The following is a 12,283-nucleotide window of genomic DNA, read 5'->3' as shown; positions in this document are numbered from 1 at the left end:
TATGAACTTTCTGCTGCTTTGAGAATTACCAATTTTTATCTTTTTTTTCCTTTCCTCCTAAGATTTTTATCACTTGGAAATTTTAATTCTTATCTTTCTTTTCCTTTCCACTTCTCTTTTGCATTTCATAGTATGTATCTATTTGTTTGTTTGTTTGTTTGCTTTAGAGAGGGAAAGAAAGAGAGGCAAGAAGGAGGGACAGAGGGAAAGGGAGAGAGAGAATCTTACGCAGGCTCCATGTCCAGCACAGAGCCCAACACAGGGCTCGAGCCCACAACCCTGAGATCATGACCTGAGTCAGATTCAGGAGTTGGACATTCAACTGACTGTGCCTCTCAGGTGCCCCGGTACCTCAGTCTTTAAATAATGGTCTCTTTTTGTTTCTGACTTTGAGCTTCTACCTGTGAAACTGAGACATAGGTTTATTTTGCTCTTAACATACTTTTGACTTAACCGAAATAGTGACCTCTGAGTTTGGTGTGTAGCATGAAGCTTATGTTAGGTAACAGTGTATCATGCTGTGCTGGAAAAACACTGACTGGAGTCATAAGATCAGAGTTTGAATAGTTAACTCCACTGCATCTAATAGTGAAACCTTATGCAAGCTTTCATCTCTAGACCTCAGTTCCATCATTTTTAAAACTGGAACTAAAATACCTGCCCCCTCCTCAGTCACAGCTCAGATGTGATAATGATTGCTAGAATACTTTGGAAATTGCCAAGTACTGTTATTTTTAAGCTTTGATCACTCATCTGAGCATTCTTATTTTGTCCTTATCAAATAGAGTTGTATTAAACAAACTCCTTTGACTACAAAATAAAAATGACTCCCTTATTACCAGGTTCCTCTTCTTACATAAATAAAATATACTTAACTGTAGTGTATTTTCTCTGATCCCAATATTGAATCTCCTTGTTGAATGTATTCCCGTATGTTAGCTTCTTGTCTGTTTATGTCACTAATTTAGCATTATAGTATATTGAATGTATTACTACTGTTATCTCAAGTAATTGTGTTACTTCTGAATAGAATTTAAGTTGCGTTTATTCTTCTTTTGCCTTTATCTGTTCCGCCAGTATTATCACATGTACATTACCTCATCCATAAACTTAGGTCAGCATCTTTCATCTCTAGCATCTGACTCCCCATAAATATACCCACAAGGCCCCTAAGGTTTTATAATAAAGTTTTTCACAACATAACTTTTGTGGATGTTTCCCAACACCTTCATCTCTATTCTGTAGTGATCTCTATTCTCCTGTGATACAGATTGTTATCAACTTGCATTGCTGCCTAAATCGTTTTTTTAAGATTTTATTTATTTATTTGAGAGAGAGAGCACAAGCAGGAGGGGCAGAGACAGAGAGAGAATCTCTAGTCAACTCCCCACTGAGTGTAGAGTCTAGTGCAGGGCTCCGTCTCATGACCCTGAGATTGTGACCTGAGCCAAAATGAAGAGTCAGACGCTTAACTGACTGAGCCACTCAGGCGCCCCTGCCTAAATCATTTTTGCCTTCCACTGGTATTTCTGTCTTTCATTCTTCTTTTTTGTTTTGTTTGGTTTTGTTTTTAAAGGAATCAGCAGAAAGTACAAAGTGTTAAAGCTTTTATTCTTGTCTCTGTTAATAATAATAGCACTAGCTACCCTTTAGCTTTACAACAATCATGTGAGATAGGGAGTATTATCTTTGCTTTACAGATAAAGAAACTGAAGTTCAAGGAGGTTAACTAATCTTTGTTAGACTGCACAGTTAGTGAGTGACCAAAGACGCTGTGAATCCACAGCTTTGAATCCACCAAAATCTCTTCCTTCCCACCTCTCCTCCAGCAGCTCCTCCTGTCCCAAGTCTCTGTGCCCCTCCTGCCTCCACCATTCCACTGCCACTTCATATCAGCAACTGGCATTTACTAAGCCAGTTATCACCAAGAAGAAAAGAAAAAAAAAACTATATGCACTCTAATTGAATTCATCGGGATTTTTTTTTTAAAGATTTTATTTATTTATTTTACAGAGAGAGATCACAAGTAGACAGAGAGGCAGGCAGAGAGAGAGAAAGAGGGAAGCAGGCTCCCCGCTGAACAGAGAGCCCGATGTAGGACTCGATCCCAGGACCCTGGGATCATGACCCGAGCCGAAGGCAGCGGCTTAACCCACTGAGCCACCCAGGCGCCCCCATCGGGATTTTTTATAGGACAATTTTTCTTACTGATTAAGGTCAATTTGAATTTTCTTCCAGTATCCCAAAGTATTAGCTCAGCATTTTTTAAAAGTAATATTTTGGTAGTAATATTCCCATTTCATTCAGGCCAGTAATAGAGTGAATGAGTAAAATTGGCCTTGAGAGGGATTCCTTTACATCATCATGCAGTGTATTCTTTTAGATTTATTATAAATCCTTATCTTGTAGTCCTCAAGCCACTTGACAGAATCCACAAATCTTTGTTCAGATTTTGGAAGTACTTCACTATATGGTACTTTCAGTCAACACTGTGGAAATATCTCACCTCGCGGAACCCAATTCTAGTGTGGTTCTTATGCAGAAATCTCTCTTACAACAAAAGACTCAACTGGATTTAAAACATTAACAAAACTATCTTGTATTTCAGTGGAAATATCTTTTTCCCCTCCTCAGGGTGTTACATTTCCAGCTATGCATGCCATGTGGTCTTCTTGGGCTCCCCCTCTTGAAAGAAGCAAGCTTCTTAGCATTTCATATGCAGGTGAGATAACTATTCTTGTAAAAACTTTGCTATAATCTGTTATGTATATATCAACCTTGGATAAAAAAGAGATGTGTTCTCACCCAAACGATGTCAGAATACTCCTTTGGGTGAAAAATAAAATTTTGGAAGTATAATTTTATTAATAATTTTTCTCTTTGGCCCAGCAACATATAGCAATGTGGCTTCATTGACTAATGTCATTATCTCCATCTGCCATCATTTATTTCAAAACATGTTGCTTGTTCAGATGTTTATATAAAGAATGCTATGGTTTTGGTTTTTTTTTTAAGTTCCAATAGCTGGAAAGTTAAACCCTTTTGTCCTTAAATTGTGCTATCTAATCTGATTGTCTAATGAGCATGTCATAACTCTTAGCCCCTCTTCATACATCTTTTTTCTGTGCATTTATTTGCTGTCATTTTAATCAATGGGTAAGATAGCGTGAGCTTTGTATGTGAATTATAATTTTACTAGATCACACACTGAATGAAAAATTTTGGACCGGTCTGCTTTTAAATACAGTGGTTGAGAAAGACCTCTCTGGTGTCACCTTGAAGCTAAAATCTGCAGGCTAAGAACCAGCCATGCAAAGAGCAGGAGGAGCATTCCAGCCAACCAGAACAGCATGTACAAGGGCTCTCAGGCAGGAAATAACATAAGAGTTCAAAGAAATGAAAAACCACAGTGGGTGGCTAGAACTTAATGAATAAAGGGGAGAATGGAATAAGATGAAGTTGGAGAAATAGACAAGAGCCAGATTATATCGGGCTTTACAGGCCACGGGAAGAAATTTAGTTGTTGTGGTTTTTTTTCTCCAAAATACAATGGGGAGACATCAGAGGTGTCTAATCAAAAGAGAGACATGATCCAATTCACATTTTAAGAAGGTGGTTCTTACAGCTATGTAAAGATCAACATGAGAAATCCGATATAAGTTCATGAGCTGGTACTACCTATGCTTCCTCCTTATGTATTGAGTGAGGTCTACGATCCAACTGGGGTCAAGATTCTTTAGTCTTCACTACTTCGCTGCAGCTAGCCTAATCCCTAGCGCACAGTGCCTGAAGTAGAGTAGATATTCAGTTACTATCCAACATAGTTTTCCAGCCTTTATCCTCTCTTCCTTTCCTTCTCCCAAGCAAAGTTCCCAAACCCACTCTGTTTCCCTACTTTACTCCTTTACTCGTCCTGTTACATCTGCCTCTCTATCTTCTTCCTAACCTTGTTTCTATGGGACAAAAACCTTACCCATCTTTCAAAGTCTATTGCTGCCTCTTATATCTTTTACTGACCTCTGGGAGTCAAAGGTCATCTGTCCCATATTTGAACTTCCACACTGTTCTGTGACACTTAACCTTTCTAACCCATAATAATTACTTGTTTATTTTTCTTTCCTCTAAAACTTGACATCAGAAAAAACATCTCATTATTTTAACTGCCACTCTCTCTACTAAGCTGTCTTCTATTTGGTGATTAAAATGAATTTCATTATTTATTTATCTGAAACAATTCTTTGTAATATATTTTGGGCAACTTAGATTACCAAAAGCTTCATTCTTATTTCCTCAGCTGTACTGCAGTACATTATGTTTATCAGCCTTAGAGACCATCTTTGAACCTTTCCCCAAACACTTGCATTTCATTTCAGTTACTAGTAATGGGGCATTGACTAGCTCATGTTATAATGGGTCCTATACTGATTGATGCATTCTAATTCATCAATAGCTACATAGTTGTAACTAATGTAATTACAAATTAATGTGTATGTCTTACATATTGTGGGTTTTGTAGTAAATGATTCCTTGAGAAAATCTGTTACCCTCTTCCTTAAGCAGTAGACCAGTCCTCTCGTTCATCTCTCTACAGAGTTTACCAAGTCTTTATTGTTTTCTAGGAGCACAGCTTGGGACAGTAATTTCTCTTCCTCTTTCTGGAATAATTTGTTTCTATATGAATTGGACTTACGTCTTCTACCTTTTTGGTAAGTTTACTCAAAAATTTAACTTAAATCATAATGTAACAAATCCAAAATATATTAATAGTCTAATAACTGGTTAAAAATATATATTCCAACTCACTAAGTTACCAACTCCTAAACCACAAAGTTCTGAAATACTTAATGAAAATCTGTTTTTTAAATTTATTTGCTTAAAATGATCTAGTTGACTTATGATGTGATACTAATTTTGGAATATTTCTCAATAGAAGCTGCTGTTGAATCCAAGACTTTAATGCTATACTCACTACCAAAAACTACAGTATTGGTTATTATAAAAATTTATATTTTGGGGGCGCCTGGGTGGCTCAGTGGATTAAGCCGCTGCCTTCGGCTCAGGTCATGATCTCAGTGTCCTGGGATCGAGCCCCGCATCGGGCTCTTTGCTCAGCGGGAGCCTGCTTCTCTCTCTCTCTCTGCCTACTTGTGATTTCTCTCTCTGTCAAATAAATAAAATCTTTAAAAAAAAAAAAATTTATATTTTGAAAATATTTTTTCTCAAGCAAAGTAGGATGCCCTCACTTAATAGCTTTAATTTTTTCTCTTTTTATTCAGTCTCGGGGCCTTTCATTTCGCAATCTCATTAGCAGGATGCTACATGTTTTTAATAAATTAGATTGCCATGTAGACATTTCATGCAGAAAATACATCTGTATTTTAAACAAAAAACAAATCAATGAGTGAAAACAGGTATCTGTAGAAATAATAGATTGTGAAAATTTATTTTTCAAAATGTTTGTCTGGTAGACTCTGATAAGCAGAGTCATGTGCTTAAAGTTCTTCTATTCAAAACTTATAGGAAATAATACAAATAGCAAGTATCCCATTAGGAAATTATGAGTGGAACTTGAAATCAACACCAAGCTGAAACCAGTTTTACTTTGATAATTAATGATTACATAATTTTTTCAAGACATGTAAAAATTGATGTTGGTGCATTCTAATTTTATTTAACTTATTTTCCGTTTTCAGGTATAGTTGGCATCGTTTGGTTTATTTTATGGATCTTTTTCGTTAGCGAAACGCCAGAAACTCACAAGACCATCTCCCGCCATGAAAAAGAATATATTCTTTCATCATTAAAAAATCAGGTATGGACTCTGGCACATTTTTTTGTTTGTTTTATTTATTTATTTGGGAGACAGAGAGAGAGCACAAGCTAGATGAGAGGCAGAGAGATAAGCAGACTCCCTGCAGAGGAGGGAACCCAATGGAGGACTCTGGGATCATGACCTGAGCCGAAGGCAGACACTTAACCAGCTGAGCCACCCAGGTGCCCTATTTTGGCATGTTTTAAAACAATTTCAGAACTTTTTTTTTCTTCAGAAGTGAGGTACCAATTTTTAAACAGATATTTCTATTGTGCATGTTCTGGGCAAAGTAGAGACCAGGCAAATGAAATAGATGAAGTATTGGTTTGTTTTATTTGAGAAATTTCAATCTTTTAAGATTAAGTTCATGAAAGATTACTTTTATAAGTCACTTCAATTTCTTTTTTTAAGTAATCTCTACATCCAGTGTGGGACTCAAACCCACACCCTGAGGTCAAGGGTTGCATGTTCTACGAACTGAGCCTGCCAGGTGTCCCATAAGTTGCTCTAAACCTTCTAGAATAATGATTATCTGTGCGTCTTGAGTTTGTCTTCTTAATTAATAGAAAATAGAATGTTAGTTATTAGAAAACCAGTGTTTTTTATCTGCATTTTATTTATTTTTCTCTTTTCTTTTCTCCCCTCTTCCAACCCCTTATCTATATTTTAAATGAGTGTGATATAATAAGGAAAACAGCACATCTGTTATGACATACAGTATGATATATACTTACCTGTTTGCTCCTCTAGTGTAGATCCTTGGAAAAGAATTATATGTTATTAAAGCTAGATTTTTATCACTTAATCAAGCACAATAGTATATCAGAAATAAAAATCTGTCATAATTTAATACAGTAAGTCTTCAAGTCATGGAAATAAAATATTTGTCTTTGGAGGGAATAAAAGAACATAAAAAATCAGGAAAAATTAAAATGTATTCAGTCTTCTTTAGCATTTTAATGCCTTTATTGTGACTTTATTCGTTTAAGAACAAAATATTTTATATTAAAACTTTTCTTGGGGCACCTGGGTGGCTCAGTGGGTTAAGTCTCTGCCTTCGGCTCAGGCCATGATCTCGGGGTTGAGGGATCGAGCCCCGCATCGGGCTCTCTGCTCTACAGGGAACCTGCTTCCCCCTCTCTCTGCCTGCCTCTCTGCCTACTTGTGATGTCTCTCTCTCTCTCTCTCTCTGTCAAATAAATAAATAAAATCTTAAAAAAAAAAACTTTTCTTACCCATTAAGTTGTTATTATTGATATTTTCAGTTTTTATATATAGTGTAACCAGGCAGCAATTAAATATTGACTCATTCACCTTTCTTTCTAAGTTTTTAAATTTTTCTACAAATGTCTCTACAAGCTGCTGAACTTTAAGGAATATAGCACCTCTTGGTCTTCAGGTTGGCAAAAACTCAGAAAAAAAATCACAATATAGTATAAAGTTGCTTTATTCACTTGGTATCCTCTGTGATGTTGATCAAATGAGTGACTGACTTTACCCCTAAGGGACAGATAAAAATAATGTAATGCATTGTGAGATCTTGCCATATAAAACTTGATACGTCTTGTCACATTTTCTCAGCATTGATGGTAACAGCTTATTTATTTCATTACTTCATTTCTATCACTATTTTTATGGATTTATGAAACCTTTTAGTTTATTTAGATTTTTTTAAATTTTTTTATTTATTTATTTGACAGACAGAGATCACAAGTAGGCAGAGAGGCTGGAAGAGAGAGAGGAGGGGGGAAACAGGCTCCGCACTGCGGGGCTCAATACCAGGACCCTGGGATCATGACCTGAGTCGAAGGCAGAGGCTTTAACACACTGAGGCACCCAGAAGACCCAGTTTATTTAGATTTTTTAAAAAGCTTGCTTTCTCTACCTCGATATGTATCTAAAGCTATCCCTTATCCAAACTTAAGGTTAATTTGTTTGTCCATATACTTCAGAAAATGGAATACTCAGAAGCTAAAGGAGTTAGGAGGATTATGTTTCATAGAATTCCAAACTGCATTCTTAAGCCAGATGATGTTGTGATTAAAAATGTCATAAGATAAAGGTGCCTGGCTGGCTCAGTTGGTAGAGTATGAGACTCTTGATCTCAGGGCTGTGAGTTTGAGCCCACATAGGGCAGAGAATTTACTTAAAAAAAAAAAAGTCATAAAATAATGATGTGTTACATGAAGCTCCACAGAAATCTTAAGAATCTAAGAATCTAAAATCTAAGAAATGTGCAGCATCTGCTGAACTTCATTCATTCTTTAAACATTTTTTTTTTTTTTGAGAATTACCATGTCCTAGGTTCTTTGTCAGGTACTGAGGAGTTAAAAATTAATACAAGAAAGAAAATGAGGGGTGCCTAAGTGGCTTAGTCGTTAAGTATCTGCCTTCAGCTCTGGTCATGATCCTGAGTGGCTGAGTGGCTTAGTCGTTAAGTATCTGCCTTCAGCTCTGGTCATGATCCCATAGTCCTGGGATTGAGCCCCATATCCGGCTCCCTGCTCTGTGGGAAGCCTGCTTCCCCCTCTCCCACTCCCCCTGCTTGTGTTCCCTCTCTGGCTGTGTGTGTCTCTCTCTGTGTCAAAGAAATAAATAAAATCTTAAAAAAAAAAAAAAAAAGAAAGAAAGAAAATGAACAAGGCATGGTTCCTGGGGTACCTGTGATCTCCAGAGAGAGACAGACATGTGTGCACATAATTTCAATATGATATATGCTACTGTATCAAAATAAAAGTTCCCTCTCCTCCTCTTCCCCCAAATCACCTACATCTTTGATACAGAGTGAAAAACACAAGAGTGTATCTACCAAGTCAGATAAAAAGTCCCTAGGGGAAAAAAGGCACAAGAAGATTAATAATAGTTCTTCCTCTCTTTAAAATAATCGTGAACCCTGGAGGCAGAAACATAGATTGCTGTATTAGCTTTTGAGAAGGAAACCACAGAGCTTTAGTGTATAGGAAATGTAAGAATATGATGCTCCAGGCCACTGGATTCATGTTTCTTAACCATGCATCACTAAAAAGGTGGGGGTTAACACTCAATATACGTATATTTATTCATGGTTATCTACAGGTACTACTGTACTTAAATGTATTATAAAACATGTCTAAAAATAGACTCTTTGAAGAGTGAATAAAATAAAATAAACTGTGTACATGAATTTGGAATTTCAATGGGAAAAACTTTTTATTACTTAAAAATTAGTAATAATAATGTTTAATGGGAGCAGTGTTGACTGTGTTGTATCTGGTGAGCCTACTGTGACTTTGCTGCGTGCGGCAGCTGACAAAGGACTGAAGAGGACAAGTGTCAGTTCTGCTGTTGTCTTAGTGTTCCTGTGAGCCTATGTTATTAGAATTCTCTTCCATGACTTTCTGTTAGAATCTTTTTTTTTTTTAAAAGATTTTATTTATTTGAGAGAGAGACAGTGAGAGAGAGCATGAGCGAGGAGAAGGTCAGAGGGAGAAGCAGACTCCCCGTGGAGCTGGGAGCCTGATGTGGGACTCGATCCCAGGACTCCAGGACCATGACCTGAGCCGAAGGCAGTCGTCCAACCAACTGAGCCACCCAGGCATCCCTGTTAGAATCTTTTGAAGACAGTGTCAGTTTTGTAGATTTGTTTTCATTAAAACTGGTTAAAAAAATCCATAAACCCACTTAAAAAGGTGGGGGTAAACTGTACTGTGTTGTAGTTGTGAGGGCAAGCCGACAAGTGAGGACACCATCAACCCCTTTGAACCGGGGAGATGATACAGTATATGACATGTGACATACTCCAGGGCCAACCTAGTTATTAAATATTAATGGTGTTTAGTTTCTCTTCTTTTTTTTTTTTTTTTTTTTAAAGATTTTATTTATTTATTTGACAGAGAGAAATCACAAGTAGATGGAGAGGCAGGCAGAGAGAGAGAGGGAAGCAGGCTCTCTGCTGAGCAGAGAGCCCGATGCGGGACTCGATCCCAGGACTCTGAGATCATGACCTGAGCCGAAGGCAGCGGCCTAACCCACTGAGCCACCCAGGCGCCCCTAGTTTCTCTTCTTTAGAATAAAAGTGAGTATAGATAGATGTTCTAAAATGGGGATGCCTTCAGCTCAGGTCATGATCCTAGGATCCTGGGATCTAGTGCCCCATCAGGCTCCTTGCTCAGCGGGGAACCTCTTCTCTCTGCCTGCCGTTGTGCTGTCTCTGACAAATAAAGAAAATCTTAAAAAAAAAAAAAAGTTCTGAAATGTTCTTCCATACAGCAAGGGGTCATCTTACATCCCCCTCGGGTGCTTACACCCTACTTCAAAGACCATTTCTCCAGATGCCGCTTAAACAAACATTCTATTGCGACCTTCTTATAAGACATTGGAATTGAGTAAAGATTGGATGGTGAAATAGGAATTCTAATAGGACTTGCAGTCTCATTCCTTTGTCCTTATGTCAACCTCTGAATTTTATTATGAAACTATTCTCTATTTTATAGATGGAGAAATTAATACTGCAAGTGAATTCTGACATTCATAAAGAGTTATAAGATTACATTCCTGTTTTTTCTTTCAACCTGAATCATGGACAGCTCTATTGCTGTTTAATATTTTGAAAGAGCTGGTATAAAACTCTGGAATTTACTGGGTCATCTGGGTGACTCAGTCAGTTAAGTGTCCAAGTCTTAATTTCAGCTCAGGTCATGATCTCAGGGTTGTAAGATCTTCCCCGCATCAGGCTAGATGTCTGCTTCTCTGTCTCAGTCTCTCCCCGTCCTCCTTCTTGTGCTCTCTCTCTCTCTCTCTAAAATAAATAAATCTTTACCCCCTCCAAGAAAAGCTTCTGGAACTTACTAATCAAGGCTGGTAATGTGTTCCAGATGGAATTTTGGCTGATAAAGTATGCATATTAAACATAACATATACTAATAGTGCCTGTTATTTTTTTCAGCTTTCTTCACAGAAGTCAGTGCCATGGACATCCATGCTAAGATCATCGCCTCTTTGGGCTATTGTAGTTGCACATTTTTCTTACAATTGGACCTTTTATACTTTATTGACGTTATTGCCTACTTACATGAAGGAGATCCTAAGGTTCAATGTTCAAGAGGTAAGAAGAAGTAATGATCTCTTTCTGATATAAAGAATACTTTTTTTAAAAGATTTTATTAATTTATTTGACAGAGAAAGTGAGAGAGGGAATAGAAGCAGGGGGAGTGGGAGAGGGAGAAGCAGACTCCTCGCCGAGCCCAGAGCCTGATGTGGGGCTCAATCCCAGGACTCCAGGATCATGACCTGAGCCTAAGGCAGACGTTTAACAATTGAGCCCAAAAATACAGTTTTAAACTGCACACAGAATTTGATTTTACCCATATAAAAGCCAGCTATTTTGTATCTTCCATTTTACACTCACCTACTGAATCTAGAGACTGCTCTTTTTGCTTCACAGTTGTACCTTCTTTGTTCAATGTGTGTTCTTGATTCAAGGCATCTTTTGGCAGGTATCCCCTTAACCATAAAGGTCTTAGGAGTCCCTAGTAGGTATCCCCCTTAACCATAAAGGTCTTAGGATATCAGATGACAAATTCAAGCATACCCATCATCACTTCTCCAAGGGCGGGTGGCGGCGCTCTGCTGGCAGCTGAGAGAACTTGGGAGCCATGAGTTTCCTGGGCAGAGGTTGCTCTGAGGCATTATTCATGCTCTGGCAGGCTGTAACTGCAAAGCTGTGTAAGAAGGGCCTTCCTGGGATGCCTGGGTGGCTCACTCTGTTAGGGGTCTGCCTTCAGCTCAGGTCATGACCCCAGGGTCCTGGGATCAAATCCTGCATTGGGCTCCCTGCTCAGTAGGGAGTCTGCTTCCCCCTCTGCCCCTGACCCTCCTCCCCGCTTGTGTGCCCCCCAACTCTCTGTCTCAAATAAATAAATAAAATCTTTTAAAAAGGGGGTACCTGGTGGTTCAGTGGCTTAAAGCCTCTGCCTTCGGCTCAGGTCATGATCCCAGGGTGCTGGGACCAAGCTCCGAATCAGGCTTCTGCTCAGCCGGGAGCCTCCCTCCCCTGCCTCTCTGCCTGCCTCTCTGCCTACTTGTGATCTCTGTCTGTCAAATAAATAAATAAAATCATTTTTTAAAAAAATCTTAAAGAAAAACCTCCTGAAACTGCCAGTTCTTTTGAACCCATAGAATTGAGGCAGTTTCAAAAAAAAAAAGAATTGCAGTTTCTATCATAATCTCTGGGCTGGGTTTTGTCTTTTAAAGATTGAGGAAAAACCTAAAGAGAAAGAAGCAGTTTGTAAGGAAAGTTGGTGGTGTTTTGCCTTCAAAGTAAAAGACAAATCAAAGACCTAAATGTGACAGCTGAAATGATAAAACTCTTAGAAGGTATACATACTTCTTTGTGACCTTCACAACAGTTTCTTATATATAATACCAAAAGCATATGGGACCAAAGGAAAAATATATAAATTAGATTTCATCAAAATTAAAAACTTTTGTGCC

At 38.0% G+C, this 12,283-nt stretch overlaps 1 protein-coding gene across 3 annotated transcripts in view; it reads left to right on the top strand.

Annotated features, from left to right (window-relative positions):
• The window catches only part of SLC17A5 (solute carrier family 17 member 5), a 47,836-nt gene that overhangs the window by 10,222 nt on the left and 25,331 nt on the right, over window positions 1-12,283 (top strand). For all 3 annotated transcript variants that reach the window (XM_059178466.1, XM_059178464.1, XM_059178465.1), the window contains exons 4-7: window positions 2,635-2,722; window positions 4,620-4,706; window positions 5,694-5,812; window positions 10,737-10,895. In XM_059178466.1, coding sequence (XP_059034449.1) covers window positions 2,635-2,722; window positions 4,620-4,706; window positions 5,694-5,812; window positions 10,737-10,895 — 453 coding nt within the window. The remainder of the gene's footprint in view (window positions 1-2,634; window positions 2,723-4,619; window positions 4,707-5,693; window positions 5,813-10,736; window positions 10,896-12,283) is intronic.

This window comes from Mustela lutreola, chromosome 6 (genome assembly GCF_030435805.1).
Source record: "Mustela lutreola isolate mMusLut2 chromosome 6, mMusLut2.pri, whole genome shotgun sequence".
Lineage (NCBI taxonomy): Eukaryota > Metazoa > Chordata > Mammalia > Carnivora > Mustelidae > Mustela > Mustela lutreola.
Note: the sequence above shows the minus strand (reverse complement) of the source record. Positions and strands in the feature narration are given on the sequence as shown.